This window comes from Xenopus laevis, chromosome 8L (genome assembly GCF_017654675.1).
Source record: "Xenopus laevis strain J_2021 chromosome 8L, Xenopus_laevis_v10.1, whole genome shotgun sequence".
NCBI lineage: Eukaryota > Metazoa > Chordata > Amphibia > Anura > Pipidae > Xenopus > Xenopus laevis.
In genome coordinates, this window is record NC_054385.1 from 34,164,756 (window position 1) to 34,186,205 (window position 21,450).

Consider the following 21,450-nt stretch of genomic DNA (forward strand, 5'->3'; position numbering starts at 1 on the left):
ACTTAAAGGAATTGTTCAGGGTAAAAATAAAAACTGGGTAAAAGGAATTGTTCAGGGTAAAAATAAAAACTGGGTAAAAAGATTGTATGTGCAAAATAAAAAATGTTTCTAATATAGTTAGCCAATGTAATGTAAACAGACTAGAGTGACTGGGTGTTTAACAGAAAAGAACATAATACAACTTCCTGCTTTTCAGATCTCCACTGATTGGTTATCAGGCAGTAAACAATCAGTGATTGAGGGGGGGTGAACATGGATCATAACTGTTGCTTTTAAAACTGCATGCTAAGGATCGATTGCAAACTCACTGAACAGTTATGTCCCATGTGACCCCCCTTCAAGTCTCTGACTAACTCAGTTAGAGACCGGAAAAGCAGGAAGTTGGTTTTTGGCTAATAGGTTAGACATCCAGTCACACAAGCGTTGATAGATTACATTTCTGGCTAACTAACTATATTAGAAACATTTTTTGTTTTGCACATACAGTCTATTTACCCAGTTTTTATTTTTACACTGAACTGTTCCTTTAAGGTATGAAGAGCCAAATTACAGAAAGATCTGTTATCCGGAAAACCCCAAAACCCCGGGTTCCGTACATTCTGGATAACCGGTCCTATATATGTAGTACTCTTGTATAACGAGTTTTCCAATTGTTGATACAATATCAAAGAACAGGGGATGGACCGGTCTCTTTTGACACCAAAGGGAAATATAGAAGATATTCTTGTTGTTCAGTGTGGATCTCCACTATTCTCTTTCATACAATTAAATATCTCCGTACAATGGGCCGTAGTAAATAAATCATCCTAAACTAATGTTTGGCTCACAAGACTGACAGCCAAACTTACCCTGGGGACCCAGAGTAAAAGAATTAGTAACCCTGGTCTGGTACATCTGTAAATGGTTCCATTTTATTTTTTATTTTTGGCATACATATTAAAACAATGATTAGTCATTTATTCACAGCCACAAGAGGTCTCCCTTTCCACATAGCTACGTTTTTTTTTTTTGTTTTTTTTAGATCCAAATATTTAGCTGCCTTGAAAATAGTGTCTCTTATTGATTTTGATTAAATTAAGTGATTGTCTTTGACATTTTAAAATTAATCTATCTTTAAAGATTTTCGTTCCTGAGCTCTACATGATTAAAGTAGCAGCCAAGTTGTAGTTTATCAGTCATCCTTTCATCATCATCATCATCATTTATTTATATAGCGCCGACAATCAGTCATAATAACTCATAATTTTCTTGGATCCCCCTCCCAATAATAATAGTGACACCATATTGACACCTGCACCATAATGCATTTTAGGCACATTGTGCTACTGTGAGTGTAGGTTTTAATCCACCAGAATGCAGAGCTGTGGAGGTTTCCATACATGATGCCAGTTTAAATAACGTTAGAACACAATTGCAAGCCATTGGGTAGCTCAGAGGATTTATAGAATTAGTGATTTGCCCGGGCCACGTGGTCTTTGACTCTCTGGCGAGTATATAGAGTAGGGGTCTCCTATCTTTTTTTTTTTTTTTCACCCATGAGCCATGTTTAAATTTAAAAAGAGTTGGGGAGCAACACAAGCATAAAAGTTCCTGGGGGGGGAGTTCCAAAAAAGGGTTGTGATTGTCTATTTAGTAACCCCTATGTGAAGTGACATCCTACAGGAGGCTCTGTTTGATAGAGCATATGCCTGGCTGGCAATAGGGTACATGAAGATCTATTCAGTGGTACCTTTCCAGGTAAATATATAGAAAACGCTGCATATTTGTCAATGAAACCAAATTACCAATATTTAATTGGGAAAATCTATGTTTTTTTCTGAAACCGTTCTATAGGTTAACATTTCAATAAAGTTTATCTTTGCTGACATTGTCTCAGGCTTTCTGTCATTTGGATTACCATACCTTAGGTCAACTAAAAAGAATTAAACAATAACCCAATATGATTTTTTTTTTCTCCACCAATATGGAGTTATGCAGCTTAGTTTGAATTAAGTACTAGGTAATTCAGAGTTTTTTGGCCATGGGCACGAACATCTTATTCTATATACACCCAGTTTTCAAGCTACTGTATTTTGCTGTTTGCTTTAGGCTAGACTTTATTGTAAAGTGAAAAATCCCTCCGACAACGAGCTATTTCACTTGCCCCATATACAGTTAGGCCCATAAATCTTTGGGCAGAGGCAACTTTTTTTCTAATTTTGGTTCTGTACATTACCACAATGAATTTTAAATGAAACAACTCGGATGCAGTTGAACTGCAGACTTTCAGCTTTAATTCAGTGGGTTGAACAAAAAGATTGCATAAAAATGTGAGGAACTAAAGCCTTTTTTTAACACAATCACTTCATTTCAGGGGCTCAAAAGTAATTAGACAAATTAAAAAACTGAAATAAAATGTTCATTTCTAATACTTGGTTGAAAACCCTTTGCTGGCATTGACAGCCTGAAGTCTTAAGCTGGCCATAGACGCAAAGATCCGATTTTCGGACCGTGTCTGGAGACTCCCGGCATTTTTCATCCCACGGAGATCGGTTGTTTGGTCGATCGGCCAGTTTAAAAGATTTCTGTTGGCTGCCGATAATTTCTCTGCATGTATTGCCGATCGTATGATTTTCAGGTGGAGACTGTCACCAGCTTTGTCGGCCATAACTTTCATACGATTGCTGTCGGGCAGAACATCGGCTGATCTGTTTTTACTACTTTATTTGATCGGAATGGTTAGTGGCAGGTCGTGTGATGGGGAAGTCCGATGGTTAGAAAGATTTGATCTTTGCATCTATGGCCAGCTTGAAACTCATGGACATCATTAGATTCTGGGTTTCCTCCTTTTTAATGCTCCGCCAGGCATTTACTGCAGCGGCTTTCAGTTGCTGTTTGTTTGTGGGCCTTTCTGTCTGAAGTTTAGTCTTCAACAAGTGAAATGCAGCTCAATTGGGTTCAGATCAGGTGACTGACTTGGCCATTCAAGAAAATTCCACTTCTTTGCTTTAATTAACTGGGTTGCTTTGGCTGTATGTTTTGGTTCATTATGAAACGCCTCCCAAACAATTTGAGTGCATTTAGCTGGTGTCTCTAAACACCTCAGAATTAATTTGGCTGCTTCTGTCCTGCTTCACATCATGGATAAACACTAGTGTCCCAGTGCCACTGGCAGCCATGCACACCCAAGCCATCACACTGCTTCTGCCATGTTTCATAGATGATGGATGCTTTGGATCATGAGCTGTTCCATGCCTTCTCCATACTTTTTTCTTGCCATCATTTTGGTAGAGGTTGATCTTGGTTTCATCTGTCCAAAGAATGTTTTTCCAGAACTGTGCTGGCTTTTTTAGATTTTTTTTTTTTTAGCAAAGTCCAATCTAGCCTTTCTATTCTTGATGCACATGAGTGGCTTGCACCTTGCAGTGCACCCTCTGTATTTACTTTCATGCAGTCTTCTCTTTATGGTAGACTTGAATATTGATACGCCTACCTCCTGAAGAGTGTTGTTCACTTGTCTTCACCATGAAAAATGATTCTATGATCGTCCACCACTGTTGTCTTCCCGTGGACGTCCAGGTCTTTTTGCGGTGCTGAGTTCACCAGTGCTTTCTTTCTGTCTCAGGATGTACCTGTAACTGTAGATTTTTCTACTTTTATAACTTTCTTCATGTTTTTTTTGGCATTTTAATGCCATTTTGTTCTCTGGTTCTGACTCATGAAAAACCTTAGCAAAAGCCCGTTCTCCTCCAAAATCATTTGTACAGAGAATATAGAGAGTAGTGGGGAAAATTAGTAGTGCAATCAATTCTAAATCCTTTTACCAACACTAATAAATGAGCTATCACATCCATTTAATAAACAAATAGTACAGGTATGGGATCCATTATCGGTAAACTCATTATCCAGAAAGTCTGAATTACGGAAAGGCCATCTTCCATAGCCTCCATTATAATTAATGAATCCAACTTTTAAAAAATTATTTCCTTTTTCTCTGTAATAATAAAACAGTAGCTTGTACGTGATCCCAACTAAGATACAATTAATCCTTAATGGAAGCAAAACCACTCTATTTACATGATTTTCTAGTAGACTTAAGGTATGAAGATCCAAATTACTGAAAGATCCGTTATCCAGAAATACCGAGGATTCTGGATAACAGGTCCCATATCTGTATATATTTATGGAAACATTGGTAAGTGCTCCAGTGGAAAAAAATGGAAGCACTGAGCACTGGATGTATATACAAACACTTTGGCAGTAAGCACTTTATCTACTATTATATTTATATTAGCAACTACTATACATTTATCAGTGTTTTTTTCTCCCTCTACAGCTGGACTCTAAAGCACTCACTGTGGTTTCTATACTTTATAAAGCCAAACTGTGCTTTTAATAGCAATTACAATAACCAATCTTTAAAGCCATTGAAAATAACAGTAAAAAAACTTTTTGGGTGGAGGACCCCTACATTTGTAGTCTTATCAAAATATATCAGCCGCATCGAAGAAATACCAGAAAGGAAAAACTACCCTTGAGGAAAAACTTAAAATCAGGGGATATAAAATTGAACTTTCACTATATATTGAAAGGTAGGTCAAGTATGTGGAAAGATTGTGCATCAGGATAAAGTCTGTGTTTGTGAGTTCACGATGATCACTCAAAAAGTAATTTGACCTCAGTCCATGGTGTTAACAAGTGCAAAGAGAGGTAGAAAAGAGGGTTGTAGAGAAAAAGAAAGTAGAAGAAAATGTAGGAGGTATGATCAACACAGAAGGAGAACCACAGAAAAAAAAATCAAATATAGTGAAAATTAATGATTTCTGTGATCACAATGTTTTGCATTAATTTGCATATAAGGAAAAAAGCTGAATTTTATGAATCCACGATGCTGGATAAAATGAAATTGCCAGAAAAATGGGGTAAAAAGCTGTGGAAGTTCCGGTGGAAGTTGCTGAAAGAAAAATTTTACACAATTTTTACTCCGTTTTTTGCACGGCGATGCCTGCCATTGTGTTGTGAGTTATTCAGCCATTTTTTACACCCCATGTTTAATCTTCCCATTAGTGTTACCATAAACAATTCGCATTTGCTGTGCCCTGCCCGGCCATCATTGTACTTTGTGTTTTTTTCCTTTTATCTCTGGTCCACATTAAACTATGGTCCTTAACCTTCTCCCTTGCAGGTAGCGCTGCTAAATAGCTTGAGTGCTGAAGTGAAATCACATCTGGAAGAAGAAAGCAGGCATTTACGGAGGACAAGAAGGAACAAAGGCAGCGAAGGCTCTGAGAGTAAGTGTTGCTTTAACTCCAGGGCATTTATGATCCCAGTTCATTCAACTGGGTAAATGTGACTTCATCTTCTTTAGTGTCATGTGTATAAAGGATAAAAAGGAAGGGAAAGTGAGTGATTTTTAAGGATACTTCTTGCTTCAGGTAAGATTATCTAATTTCCCTTTTGCCAGTTAGACGACTGTAAGTGTGCAGGATGCTTTTAGGTTTTTATATGATAAGAGGATGATGTGGCCTTTATAAAGATTTTTTGGAGAAGCCTCAAGTTGCCGAAGGAGATGCAGACTCTTGTTATGTCTTCTGTGTGATATGCTTTCCCTATCAAATAAATAAAATGCAGTATGCTGTAGTGGTGTATGAAAAATCATGTTTTTTTTACTCTTAATGTTTCTGTCTGAAAACCCACAGCATATTGAGAAGACATCTGAAATCCCCAAATTTCTTTTTCCAGACTAAACTGGTTGATTTCTAACACACAGCAGGAAAAAAATGTTGATTCCATGGGAAGTGGCAGTGCCCACTTTATTGATTTTGTACGTTGTTCATCACAAGATTACATGAGAAGGACGCCATTCCATTTTACTACCCTGTACAAATACATGGTTCAGTTGGGTTGCTGCCCTCAAAAATTGCAGCCAGTACTCTTAAGTGATCCGGTTCATGGATCGAGACTATAAAGAGGTATGCTGCCGTTACACTGAATCATTGCGTTCTCAGGCGCCCATCGAATGTCTGAATGTTTTAATTCACTGCTTGCACATTAACCAAGTATTCTTTTTCAAAGTTTGTTTTTGAAAGTTAATGAAGCCAGGATCACGAAACAGAGAAATTGCTTCTTTACCGTATATATGCGCTATACCTTATGTAATTGTTGTAAATACTGACTTGCGTTCCAAAAGATATTGGCAGGACTTCTTATAATGCTGTTCATATTTAAACGATTGTAGTAGAAGATTCAAAGCATATGTCCTCTGTTTATTCAAGAAAGGAACAAAGATTAGACACTGCTGAACGAGCGCTAAAGTGTATTTGCTTTCCTGGCCTTTTCAAAGCCAATATTAATGTTAAATCAAAAGATGTTTTAGTTGGTATATACTGTAAATGTGTGATGTGCTAGCACGTAGCCCGATTGGATTCACTGGAACTCACTAAGCCAAAGAAGTGTCCCCTAATGAGCCTAATACAAATGCGACATACACAAATGGGCTTTAGATCTTATGTTCTGTATTTTATTTCCTACCTCATGCAGGGATATCCGAGTTTAAGCAATAACATGACCAGATTATTGCAAAAAAGCAGTGAAAGAATTGTTAGTGATTCCAAGAATTATACACATTGAAGTATGGTATGAGATCCATTAACCAGCTATCCACAGTGCCATAAAACCTGGCAGTGCCGCAGGACTTCTAGAGACTGTAAATTTTTCCTTTACCTTCAGAATGGTGTTTATCATAATCTTTTATTCACTGTATTAATTATATAACATGCTGTAATTGATAGCCCAGTACATAATGATGTAGATGTCAGATCAATTATATTCGTTTTTCCTCCCCCATAGTGTTTTAGTTGCATTAGAGATGTTGCTATAAATTACAAAAATTTCTGGTCGTAGCCAGAAATAACTAGGTTCTGCAGCATTTAGGTGAATATAACACATACCTAGGTGTGTAGTACACAGGAACCAAAATGCTGTGATGGCAGCTGCATGCTGAACAATGAAAGCAATAAGAAGCAACCTGAGAAAGAATAGGTCAGGTTTCTGGTACCATTGACTAATGCATGTCTATTTTATGCTTTAAAAATAATCTTTTGAGATAGCATACCTGCCGATTAGCTCAAGAATGCCTTGCCATCCTTAGAGTGCAGTCACGCAGCAGAGACTGACCTTTCAAGCTGTGCTTGATGGTGTCTGCTCCTAGCAGGCTACTTTAAAAGAAAGCAAAGGTGTTTTAAAAACCCTGTGCCCCCTCCAGTTACAGTTTACAGGTGTGTATTAGAGGGTATTAAATATTACTGAGAAGGATATTCAAGCACTTATAAAACGTAACCGAACCGAATCCAAACCCTAACTTGCATATGTAAATTAGGGGTAGAAGGAGGAAAAAGAACCACACACTGTTAAAAAAAAAATTTGACTTCCTGGTTTGTGTGACGAAAAGTCACAAGATTTTTTGGATTTGGATTCGATTTGGACAGACACTTGGATTCGGCCGAATCCCAAACCTACTAAAAAAAGCCTGAATCCTGAACCAAATCCTGAATCGAATCCTGGACTCGGTGCATCCCTAATAATACTTGATATAATTGGTCCTGGTGGCAGGCCCTGTGTTAATTATCATATGTTTTACCCTTCAGGTAATCCAAAAACCATAAATAAACACAGATCTCTTAATCGCTAATAAAAACACTGTAATTTTTCTTTCTCACTTTAGAAGACTTGTCTAAGCAGCAGATAGCTGTCTCTAACCACAGCAGCTACATCCTTCTTCTATCTGCTTTCTTCTGCCATGAAATCTTTAGTTGACCTTAAATCAGTGCTTTGGCCATTTTTGGTTTGGGCCCTCCTTTGAGGTCCAACATCTGGTCTGTGCCCCACTATGTCATGTAAACATTGCTGTATCAGCCATGGGTAGAAAAATAATCCCCCGTGGGTAGAAAAATAATCCCCTAGGGAGTAAACCCCACAGTGTTGGAACCACTGTTTTAAAGAAATAATGACACATTATATAACAACGAAATCAAGATCTGGGGATGACTGATGATTTTCATCAGTATAGCTGCCTAGATTCCATATCCAGCTCTGTGATTCCCAGTGAGTAGAGCATAGAAGTTTGAGTGGCGGTACCTTGATCTGAACAACAGGGTGCTTCAGCCAAAACATTGGCTGAGAATATGCCCCATATCCTATCCCATGTGCTACTTAAATTCTCTCATTTCTAGACTAGGCCATTTTAACTGTGCAGTATATCTGCGGTGAAGCATTTTGCAAAATTTGGGTTCTGATATCACTTTTATGTTCTTCAGTCTTAACCTGGTTGTTTTACCCACATACACTGCATGGACATTTTAGAATATAGGTCACATGATTACAGCTGCATGCTGCCGCAGAACCATATTTCAGCACATGGGATCTGAACAATGGCCAGATGGCACAAACACTTGTAGACTGATTTCCAACTTTGGTTAAATTTTGGTAAAAAAAAATTTCATGCTTTAAAACAAACATTTTAATAAAATTGGCATTTAACAATTTACGATTGTCTTTACAGCAAGTCAAATACAAAACGGTGCATGGAAATTGTGAATTGCAGACACATCAATACATCTCATGCTAATGGGAAAGGGTTCAATTGGATTTTAATCTTCACCTACCTAATTGGACGAGCAAACTGTTCTGTCTGCCCCTAAGATAACCATATTAAAGCTCAGAGTGAGTCCATTACAATTTTGATCCCAGGCTAAGTTTCTGTTTTTTGCATCACAAGTAAAAAATATAACCTATCATGTTGTTTTGCACAGGTAATATTAAGATTGGTACTAGTTAACAGTGTGTATCATTGTTTATCATGTGACATCAGTCATATTTTAAGAACTACCTCACCATAATTTATATTTGCACCTCCTTATTTCTTATGACTGGTATGAACCCTAACTTATTTACCTTTTATGAAACCCTCCATTGAATATTCCATTCCCTTTATATTTATAATATAAACCCTACTGTAAATAATATCACTGTAAAGAATATTAAGAGGTCACCTTCTGCCGATTGGCCTGAAGCCTTGTGCCTTTATTTTGCTTAATGTTACCATGCCTTTCAGAAAATGGAACCTTATCCCATAAATATCGCACATTTATTTTTGGAAAATTGTGCATGGCTCTTAATGAATTGTTTGTCATTTCATCACACAAAGTCAGATTGAGCGGCAGTTTACAGCTCAACATCATCTTGGAAATGCCATAATATAATTATTTTGGCAAAATCACTGCAGCAGGCCTTAATGTCTGGGCTTCCTAACTGGTATATGCCCACCACGGAGATGACAGAGGCTGGCATCCTACAATACAAATGCTGAGTGCCACCAGCTCTCCTGGACAGCAGAAGTAAAGTGGATGTCTGGCTTTAGCATTGTTTTTGGGGTAGATTATTAAAGCAGTGCAAAATTTTACATGTAAATTCACAATCCTTCTGTTGTTATAGGTGTATAATGCAGTGGTAAATACTCTTTAAATAATCATGCATTTCAAAGACTACACATGATGGGGTCTTCTACATGATTGTGGGTCTCCGTTGGTAAACATACTACATACTGTATATTTGACTTCATAAATATTGCCATTATGATTGAATTTATTGCTCTATACTTGCACTAGGTGTTGGTAAGCAGAGGTATGTGAACCCCATGTGGCCTACAAACCCACCAGAGTTAGCTGCACATACTTTCTTAACTAAAATTCTTTTTCATAGTCATGCACGCATAGTTTTTTTTTTTTGTTTAGTTTTGTCTGTGGTGTCACTGTCTGATTGCAAAAAAAGCAACTAGTGGCATTTGGGGGGTCTGTTAAATGTTTGGAAGTTGAAAAGGAGTCCCCAAGACAGTTGAAAAACAGTATGGACTATGTCACTTATCTTAGGTCCTGTTAAGGTATGTAAACTTCTACATGCATTTGAGTCTTACAGTGTGGACTTTCACATAAGTGCAACATGCTGTGCAACATAACCATTCCTTTAAAGGGGACTCGTCACCCCCAAAAAATTATTCCAAATCCTATTTTATCATGTTAGTCAAGCAAAATGAACTTTAATTACACTGTATAAATGTATTCCATCAGTTTGGGAATTCATAATTATAGCAAGCAGGCAGGAGCCATTTTGTGGACACTGTTATTAAGGCAAGCCTTGCATCATCTCAGAGTCTTGTTTGTGCACCAGAATGGGGGACCTGATGTCCATCCGCATGCCCTGGTTACACAATTAAATGGTTAAAGGAGAAGGAAAGGTTAAAACTAAGTAAGCCTTATCAGTAAGGTCCATCTAAATATACCAGTAAACCCCCCAAGTAATGTTGCTCTGAGTCCCCTGTCAAAAGAAACACTGCGTTTCTTTCCTTCTATTGTGTAAACATGGGTTTCTGTATCAGACTTCCTGCCTTCAGCTTAAACCTCATTGCCCTGGGCAAGAGCATGCTCAGTTTGCTCCTCTCTCCCCACCCCTTCCCTTCTCTACTGTAATCTGAGCCCAGAGCAGGGAGAGACTCAGGCAGGAAGTGATGTCACACCACATTAATACTGCAGCTGCTATCCTAAACAAACAGAGAGTTTCTAGAGCTTTTTACTCAGGTATGGTAAAACATTCTACAGAATAAATATAGCATTCTAGCTTGCACTATTGCAGCTAATCTATTGGCAATAAAATGCCTCCGTAGCTTTCCTTCTCCTTTAAGAGAACTGGGGGAATATGGGAAGTGTAGTGACATCTAGGAAGTGCTGAATGGAAAGTAAAAGTAATTGCTTGCCCCGCCTCTATGCCTAAGGCATAGAGGAGGGGCAGGCAATATTTGATTGACAGCTGACATTTTTAAATGATTTTACAACAGCTATGAACACTTTTATAAAAAAAAATAAAGAATTTGGATTTCATGTTTAATTTGAAAAGGACTTTGATTATACAGCTTTTTTTGTCTGGGTGACAGGTCCACTTTAAGGAATACATAAGCTATATGACATTAATTTGTAACATTCGTTCATTTTTATTTGAAAGTTTTCATGCCTTTGCAGAACTTAAAGGAGGAATAATCTATCGAAAAATGGTTTACGTTTCAGCATAGTTGGATAATATCTTCCTAGAACAGAACGGCAAGTCAACCATAAAGGGCACCCAAAATGTGTTTACTCCACTGCAGCTGTGGGCTGACACTGCCTGCTCTCCAGTTGCTGGAAATGTTCCTGCCAATGTTTTGCCTGGGACGCTGCCAGATTAGATGTCCTGGTGTGCTAAGCTACATCGGCTCATTTTCAGTTAAGGTATGATTTGGGTCCAAATTACCCTAGCAACAATGCATCGATATGAATACGAGACTGGAATATGAATAGGAAAGACCTAAACAGAAAGATGTGTATTAAAAAGTAGCAATAACAATAAATTTGTTGCCTTACAGAGTATTTGTTTTTAGATGGGGTCTGTGACCCCCATTTCAAAGCTGGAAACAGTCAGAAGAAGAAGGCAAACAAAAAAACTCTAAACAAAATTAAAAATTAAGGCCAATTGAAAAATTGCTTAGAATTAACCATCCTATTACATACTAAAAGTTAACTTAAAGGTGAATCACCCATTTAAGGCACAGTGCAGCAAGGAGCAAAACCATGCAAATGTGATCTTCAGTCTGCTCTCAACTCCCTGTGTCTTGAATACTAAAATAATAGTAAGTTGTACTATTGGAAATCTATGAGTAAAATATTTGGGTTATGGTGTATTGCATGCTAAAAATAATAGCATTGCTGAGCTAAAGGAGAGGGAAGAGTTATTGTTAAAGTTTCATTTTTGCCTATAGGGTTCATGTAGTGTAACTTGCTGGTTTCCCCAGGGTTCATAACTGGGCCAAGTTCTTTTTGTCTCTGATGTGGAAGTAGATCTGCAAAGTATCGGTCACTGTAGATGATAGCAAGTGTAGAATTGTGAAAGCAGAACAGGGTGTGTTTTTAGTCATGCACATTTGTGAGTAGCCTCCCACAGTGAATCACATGCACTTCTATATTGATGTGACTGCCCGCTGCACATGAGGAAAGTGCATACAATTTTCATGCGGTGTGATTGGATTAGGCTAATAATTGCAAACATTCTTGTGCTAAATTTATTCCAGCTGGGGGATACAGCCCTTTGCCTAAAATATATTTAGGATCTGAAAATATAACTTGTTTTGGGGAATAATACTACTTTGAACATGTAAATTCCCACACAAATTATGGATTTCCATTGCCAAATTATATAGGTATGAGTATGAGACCTGTTAAGATGTGACTCTTACCCATCCGCATTTGTAAATGACCCCTTACATCTATATGCAGTTTTGAAGACATCTAATGCACATAATCAAGTCAAACTTTGTTAAAATATATGAAACCAAGGGGACAAGCCCACCGATTTTTAAACCATATACCACTTTACATGCATTTGGAGCAGGCCAGTGCGTCCTTACTCCATGTACCTGCAGTGCTCTTCAATAACTTTCCATATTTGGTGCCTCCTGGCAACAGTTAGGTGGTGGGACTAAGCCCCGTATGGAAGCACAGCCCTGAGCACACATTTCTTTCTCCTAGCCCTGCGCCTCTGGCTTCCTCCTCTTCTGACTGCAACACTATGAGGCAGATTTATTATCAAAATGTGAGTTTAGAGCTTAATAAATAAAAACTCGCCCACATTCAGTTCATTCCTATGGATATTTAGAACCATATTTATTAAATGGTGAGTTAAAATTACAATTCTATTTTTTTTTATTTGTTAAATTCACATTTTGATAAATCTGCCACTATTTGTAGTCTTCTCCTTTTCCCACACTGTCCCAACAGTTTCCTGCCTTATTACCCCCCCTGCAAGTGCCTTCTACCCAGAGCCGGACCAATGTAGTTTGACACCCTAGGCCAGGGGTCCCCAACCTTTTTTACCCGTGAGCCACATTCAAAAATAAAAAGAATTGGGGAGCAACACAGGCATGCAAAAACTTCCTGGGTGCCAAATAAGGGCTGTAATTGGCTATTTGTTGGCCCCTATGTGGACTGGCAGCCTACAGGGGGCTCTGTTTGACAGTACACCTGTTTTTTATGCAACCAAATCTTGCCTCCAAGCCTGGAATTCAAAAATAAGCACCTGCTTTGAGGTCACTGGGAGCAACATCCAAGGGGTTGGTGAGCAACATGTTGCTCGCGAGCTACTGGTTGGGGATCACTGCCCTAGGCAACTGTTCCAATCAGCGCCCCCCTCCTATATTAGCACTTCCCCCCACAGTACCAGCAGCCAGTCCTGTCTCTGCCCGATTCCTCTTTGTAGTGACTTGTGCCGCAGTTTAATGTATGTGCGCTAGCGCTTCATCGCGCCAGCATGTCAAAGAAAATTGGAAGTCACGCTCATGCTCCGAGGGTGGGGGAGCGCTGCGGCTCCTGTATAAGATTAAACAAACCCCAGAGGGTTTTTTTTCCCCAGTGATAAGTGCGCCCCCTCCAGTCATTGCGCCCTAGGCAGTTGCCTACCCCTTTGGTCTGGTCCTGCTTCTACCCACACCCATTCATGTACCCTCCTCCATCTCAATTCCCTCCTCTGAATCCCGTCTTTGCTCCTCACCCCCACCCTAAAGATATTTTTTGCAAGTTTTGCACAAAAACATAGTATCTTGAATCGGACTCAAAACAGTTCTCCCCACTTCGTATTAAATAGTAATTGTGCCAAAGTCCAACAATCAACTAAAATGACTATTAGAACACATACTGTCAAAAGTCAAGCTGTCTCGGATAAAATAAGATGATTTTTTCGCTCAATACAACAAAAATTATCGATTCACATTCAAACAAGACAATAATTGAGGATATTTTCAATCAAAGTCTTGGGTAACCTACTCAAGAATATAATGTGAATTAGATGGGGGGGGCTTTTTTCCAAGCGACTGTATGGCCTCTTTCATAGTCTTTTTTTTTTTTTTTTTGGCTAGCATGCCAGCAGATTAAATGTCATTCAAGGTTTTTTGAAAAAATTAGAACTATTTGTTAGATCTGTTGGGTAGAGTGGGTCCCTGCCACTATAGAGCTTACTGAAAAAAATGACTTCCCAAATGTTACTTTGTTTATTTCCAGTTTCATGTAAATTCATTCTCTGTCCTCTCTCAGCTATGACTAAACACCAAGCCAGGCCACTAATACCCATGTAATGCAAAGTGCATTCAGCCATTTTTTCTTTACTTTGCACAGTGTGTGTCTTGTGGAGAATGGCTGCAAGCCTCTGTGCTCTTGCACCCATTAGTTCTTCTGCATTTGCACCCCTGGGATAAGCAAATGGCCATTTAGTTTTGCCATCCCACAACTGACTCAATAAATAATAAAACCGGTATTGGGTCTATTATCTGGAAACCTATAATCTCATAAGTATTCCAGATAATAAAGATAATATAACATATTATACATGTTCTTGTATTCTCTACTATACTCTTTATCTGTTTTTAAAAATTAAATTGAGTAATTTTCCTGAATAATTTGTGACATGTATTAAGTGCAGAATTTCAGGTGGAAACTGAGAAACTATGTAAATTTACTTGCAAATTGTGCAATTCCCTTGTCAGGGGGCTTAGGCTTTTTTTTGCTAAATATCTTCAATACCGTATTCTGGCTTGCTCATTAGGGGACATTGTTGTGAAAATGTATTCTCATGCAGTAGACCATGTGGGAAATAATTACTAAAAGCAAAAGAAAATCCCATTAATGTTTTCAGACACTTCGCTCCAGTGGCTAACCTTAAACAGGCATAGCAGAAACCCTAATAATGACAGGCGCATGGCTTGATGGGAGGTATGCTACATTTAATTCTGACATTCTCTTTGTTCTGAAGATTGGACATAAAGCTTTTTGGGGACCAAGTAAAGTCAGATGCTTTGGGGGAAAAATACCAGTTTGACATCACAAATTAAGGCAAGATGCTGATATATTTTTTTTCATCTTTTACAAGCAGAATTTATAGGTGCCTTTTAAAAGATGCAGTCATATTTCGGGCAATGTATAGCATGATGAAAGGAGCATAGCACTGTGCCTCCTTCAACTCTCAGCCCCAAGAGAGGACTTAAAAAGGTGTTACATCCAACAGTTTGTCAAATTTTACTGAATCCTTATGTTTGTCTCAAAACACCTCGCTAAAAATTAGCATATTTACATCAATAGCACTCAAAAACTTCTCTTCTTCGCTTTATTTTGGATATTACTTTGCTGTCTGGGAACACATTGTTAACCATTCCATGGGAAGTGAGTGGGCTTCCAGCTCGAATTCTTAGCAAGTCAAAAGGCGATGAGGTCCGGCTAACTAAATGCTGATTTTACTTTGTTTTCTGTCGGATATGAAAATTAAGGCTACCTGCTATTATGTGTTTTCAAATGGTCTCTATTTCACTAAAGAACACACCAGCCTGGTAGGAAATCTTGATGGGAAAAGCATTTTGAGTGGACAAGGGGGTAGAAGAAGATGTCACTGGTAAATACTTACCAACTGTTTTGAATTTGCTGGAACTGTTCAAAAAAGTGAGGCACAAAAGGACCAGGCATTATTAATATTATATATAATAGCAAAAAAACCCCCAAAAGTAAAGTTTTGGGCAATTGGCAGGCAAAACCGGAACAGTTCGAGCAAGTGGGTCATTGGCAGGAATAACCAGACATGGCTTGGTCTAAAACATTCAGTGTTTCTGTTTAAAATTGTTAGCAGCTATTAAAACATAAGCATTTTAAAATAAAAACCTAGGAGACATATGCTCACTACAAAAGAACATAACACTCCTAAACATAACAAGTATTAATGATGCATATTTCCAGAATGCACCAGTTCAGGCTTGACAGCACAACACAGAAGAATGAGGATTTTAGTTTTATTTTTTGTTTTTTGCAAGACTAAATAGTAAGCTTTCTTATTTCATTCTGTACTTATGACAAGTCTATGTGCTTAACACTAGTCTTTCCTTCAAGGAACTACTACTCTACATGTGACCTACAATGTCTGCTTCTGTGAAAACCACAAATCTTCAAAAACCTGTATAACCCTGTGCCTTATTCTGTATGTTTCATTTGTAATGAAATATTTCCCTGTAGTTTGTCTAGAACCACGTGTGTTTCTTGTAAGGAAGCTGGTTTTGATCATCTCTAAACTATGTCTGGTCCTGAGGCACATCTTCATCTTCTGATCCAGATGAGGACAGAGACATACTTCAGAACATTTCAGTCATTTATATACTGTAATCTAACCAGGGCCAGATTTACATAGTGGGCGCCCCTAGGCACACTGTCATTGTTACCCCCATCCCCTCCCTTTTACAGTATTTGCTCAAATTTTCATCATCGGGACCAGAGCAATGGGGGCGCATGGAAAATTTAAAAAACTATGGTTTCTTTTGCACATCCCCAGTGTTTCTGAACAATGTGGGTGTGGTTGGACTTCATGGCGCCCCCTAAAATCCTGCCACCCTAGGCCCTGGCCTTGGTGTCCTCTCCAGAAATCAGGGGCTGAATCTAACCAATCAGACCTGAGTTGGGTGTTTGGCTGGAAAATATACTTGTAGGTGATCTAAAGATAATTCTGCCCTGTGGACGTTTCTGGAGGTAATACTTGCCTTTTGGCTTGAACTCTTTTTAGCAAACCAAGAATAGATACACTAAATATATGGACTACATAAGGGAAAAGCTAAACAGTTTTCAGGGAAAAGTTGGTAGAATCTGGGCAGGTAAAGTCCTGCTCTTCGGAAGCACATACTGAAATTGATTTCAGATTTTACCAATGGTAAACCAGCAGTGTAGGCTATGGCACGTGGGTTGTTTTCTCAGCTGGTGTGTAAATGCATGGGATAAGCCTGCAGTGCACAAACACACATTTGATAATGGGCCAGAAACATTAAACATGCATTTTCGCCCCATTACAGAAATGTATTCAACACTGAGCAATGTGGTTTTCTGCCAGCAGAGAAAATGGATTCTGGAGCAGTAAAAAAACAGTTTCTGAATTAATGAATTGGGCTTCTCTATCTGGTAATCTGGTGATGGCAGATGCCAGGAGAGTGCTAATTGCCTAGAATCAATTAAATTGTTTGGTAAAGGAGGAATGATTATCTGGGACTGTTTCTATAGGCTTGGCCTTGGGGGGCCCTCAATGCAGTGCATAATGACATTTTTGACAAAACTCCCATAGTTTTCACTGTTCCTGGTTAGTACAGAATTGGTCTTCTCAAAATGGAGTTGAAGAATTTGACTGGCCTGTAGTGAGGTCTTCAACACAACTGACCACCATCTGCAAACCAGTCCTGATCACCCCAACATCAGTATTGCCCTCTGTGTTCAACTATTTAATAGAAAGCCTTGACAGACAAATCAAGCTAAAAGAAGGAACAGCTTGATATGAATACCCCTTGTTTTGAAATGAGATGTTGGACAGGCGCTTGTCTGTTGGATACTTTTGTCCATATGCAGAGAGATACTATTCTGTGCATACAATATGATATGCACCTGTATATTTAAGGGAAGACAGATGGAAGAGCATTTATGTATCAAGATTCAGTCATGTAAAATGTAATTCCTTGCTTATGTATTCTCTTTGATCGAGATTTCTTTCTCCTTTTCTCAAGGGGCCCAGATCACAGGGCAGCTCTGCAACTGGTCGTTTTTATTTTGAGTGATGGTTACTGCTCAGAAAAATAAAACAATCAGGTCAGATTTACAAAACATTTTCCACTACAGATTCATACTGCATGGAAAATTATTTGTACTGATTTTTGAAGTCCCTTTTAGACTTGCATTACATTCCAAAATGCATTCAATTTGGAGATACAACGAAATTGGGTTTTTAATGCAGCAGATGGACGCTAACCCCCAATAGAAACAATAATTGTACAAATTCTGACAAATTAGTATATTTGAAAGCCAAAACGTTTGTGATAAATTACTTTTCTGACAGTCATGACTCTAAGGGGTCCGTTTACTAAAGTGCAGTAAATCTGACTTTGTTTCTGCATGTTATCGCTGAGAATATTTTTCCGGCAGAATATTCGTAGCGACTAAGTTTACTAAACAGCGATGCGCTCAGAAGTCATTGGGATCACTTGCGGTTGCTATGTTAACGAACCAGCTTACGTTAGCGGTAATTTTATCGATTTGCGTCTCTGAGCTGAAACTGCTGCTGTTGCAGCAGATAGAAGCAGAAGCCAGAACATCCTGTCAGCCATAGCTACAGATCTCTCTCCTGTCAGCAAAGAATGATGGGTAAAAAAAACAGTTATGGGATATTTCCTGCCCCTTGAACATTTTCTGGTGAAGAAAAAAATACCTTTACGCCACTACATAGGTGGCGGTAAAACTTTGTGAATATTCTGGCGTTAATTTTGTCTGTAGCACATATTGCGGTTTAGTAAACCGCCCGTGAGGTTGCTAAACAAATAGTGCCTCTGCTTTCTAGAGAATCTTTGCACCACCCAATTTGGAAAATGGAGGAACTTCAAGTCCCGGAATACATCACTTTACAGTGAAATAAAGTGAGGGAGGGGATTGCATTATACTTTGTGCCAAGTAACATGACTTCCTTTCAATCTGTATGCAGGTGTGTCTGTTTAAGGAAAAATAAAATTGTACTCATTTGTAAAAGTTCATTTAATGCTATTTTTCTACATAAACCCAAATGATTGATCTGGTGTCAACAAGGGTGTTTTATTTTCCCTTTAGAGTACTGATATGGGAGTGCAGAGGATCTTATTTATGACACATTTCTGGCAGGAGATGCCAGTGACTAATTTAGAGCTAAGTGGTGTCAGCACCTGAATGTGCAATTGTATAGAGCCTGATCATTGATGGTACCATGGTATTTTGCTTTTGAGGGCCACATGTGACACTGTGACACAGCGAGTATAACATGATACAGCTGCATGGGTCTCGAGTCAAATATTGCATGGTTGTACCGTTTCTCAACTTGAACATTAAAACTTAACTCTCTTCCTTTTTCCAAGTATTTTAGCGTTTCCTTGCTTCCCTGACAGGAGGATCTGGCTTATGCACCACTTATAGTTTTTCATGATAGAACATCTAATCCTGATGTGAGATCTGGAGTATAAACAAAGCATAGCCTGCAGCCTGCCTTGCCCGGCTCTTGGTACGCTTTTAATCGCCCCAAGATTATGACGAGTGAGATTCTGTAGTTTATCTTTTTAGAAATGTAAATGTACTCTTCAAAGTGATTGGGCTGCTTTCTCTTCAGTGATTCTGGGCAGCATAGGCTGAGAATTTGTTGCTTTCCGTGTTTGATCCATGCAAAGGCCAGAAGAGGTGAATCGGTTGAGTCCCTCACTGTCTGCTTTTCATAAATTGCTCACAGAGAAACAGTCTCTGCAAATTACTTCTTTGCCTGTCTGAGCATTACAGAAAGTCATGGAGGCTTTGCCTAATAGTTGCCTTGACTTTGTTATTCTCGGCCTTGAATTTGTTATCGTCTGCAGCCCTACATTGGGCCAGGATGCATTTATTTGCCAACATGGAATTTTTGGACGAAGAATATCTCTTACTGTAGACAGAAGGCAACATTCCAAGTTTTCTCTTTAGTTATATACAGTATATTATATATATATAAAAAAAAATTATTTAGCACACAGTGGCATAATATTAGGGGGCCGCCTCCCCAGCAAAAAGCTTGCAGTGCCCCACATCAGGTAGCAGGAACCGTACCCTGAGTAAACCCAGACAAATATGGGAGAGAAAAGAGCTTGTCCATCAGTGCCGGGCAATGCACGTGCGCAACCCAGAACGTCTGATTTTGGAGACTTTTTTTTTTTATTTATTTATTTTTTTTAAATAAAGCCCACCTTCAATCCTTAGATCTGGTAAATATTAGACAAAGGATTGTGAGATATAAACAGTGACACTCAAGGACAGGTCGATAAAGTTTTGTCATTGTAGTCTTTTTTTGTGAACAAAAGCCTTTTAACCTTTGTACAACTTAGTTGGATAAACCTTATTTATTGGAGGTGATGCAAATGTTTTTGTGTGGCAGCAGCCTGAGCGTTCTCCTGGACTTTGAGAGTTATATTTTTATTTTTTCAGCTTTATTTAACGCTGGCACTACCTGCCCATATTTGCTTAGGTAGTTTGGCCAGTTTCCTGTCTACTGCCTGACCATCTGGGTATATATTGCACCTTGAAAGGGTTGGCATTGTTTCCTTGTCTTCCTTCCTTTCAGGTATGGCCACTGTTTTATGTAAAAAGTATATCTTCATCTTTTTACCTAGGATAAGGAAGGTAGGGAGCTTAGAAATATTTATTTTCTCCCAAAGCATGCCTCAGTAAAAAAAAAAACCAGGAAGTAAACATGGCGTGACTTCAAATTTGTTCAGTAGTGTATGCTATTTCCAAAGAAAAAGAAAAGCAACAAAATGAAAACCACATGGATTTATTGCATTACAGGAAAATTGCTGAGGGATTGCCAACATTCCCAAAAGAAAATGCAGTACATTTTCGACCATACCTATATAGGACAGTCACACCCAGCCCTTTTTCTAACCAATCCCTTTATTTTTATTTTTTTGGACTGCAGATGGCAGTATGTAATAGTTTTGACTGATATTTGTGTAAGGAGATATTTATACTTAAAACTGTGCAGTTAATCTCATAGAACTCGTGTATTCATATTGCAATTTAGAAAACTGGCAGTTTTGTTAAGTTTACATTAGTTTGCAGCCTAAATTATTGCACCGGTCTGGGGTGGAACAATTCAACAATCGAGGGTACATCCAGTGCAGTTGTTTGGGCAACCAGTAGTTCTAGCCCATTGGGTCTGAAGTGCCAAAGATAATATAGCACAGAGAATTTGGCCAACTGACAAATCTTCTGCAAATCCAAAACAAATTCCCAACAAAATATAATGTACATTTTTTAGTAGAAAAAAAAATCTTGATACAAATGTAGGGGACTAGTAAATTAGTCTCCCAGTATTATTTAGCAGCGTCCCCTAGTGATATAGATGCCTAACTGGGTCCTAAAATACAGTTAGGAGGGGATAACCTGTTCCTATTCCTGCTAAAAGCTATGCCCCTTCACAATAGTGAGCAGTAGATGCACTGGGCTAAAGTATAAAATCCTGGGCAGCCATGTGCTCAGGGTCCATCTTGTGCTAGCTGTGGCCTGAGCAGGCAGGCAGAGCTCGAGTGGAACCTAGACAGGTCATGTCTAGTAAGGATAGGCTACTCACCATAAGAGGTCACTCTAGGACAGCTACTGACCAAAGGTGCTGTGAGTATATGCCTATCCACTGTTGCTGTATGATCCTGCTTGCTCTGTTTGTGCACTCCATTGAGGATTGTTATTGCTCAATAAATATGTTCTTTGGTTAAGTTATAAGAACCACTCGCGCCCAATTATTGCACCCTACATCAAGTTATAGTAACACTACACCCTGCCTTCACACCGTTTG

The 21,450-nt window shown here is 38.7% G+C and overlaps 1 protein-coding gene across 4 annotated transcripts in view; it reads left to right on the forward strand.

The window, feature by feature from the left end:
- LOC108698311 (ectodysplasin-A) overlaps positions 1-21,450 on the forward strand; it is an 87,159-nt gene that overhangs the window by 36,070 nt on the left and 29,639 nt on the right. For all 4 annotated transcript variants that reach the window (XM_018229707.2, XM_018229705.2, XM_018229706.2 and 1 more), the window contains exon 2: positions 5,165-5,270. In XM_018229707.2, the coding sequence (XP_018085196.1) occupies positions 5,165-5,270 (106 nt within the window). The remainder of the gene's footprint in view (positions 1-5,164; positions 5,271-21,450) is intronic.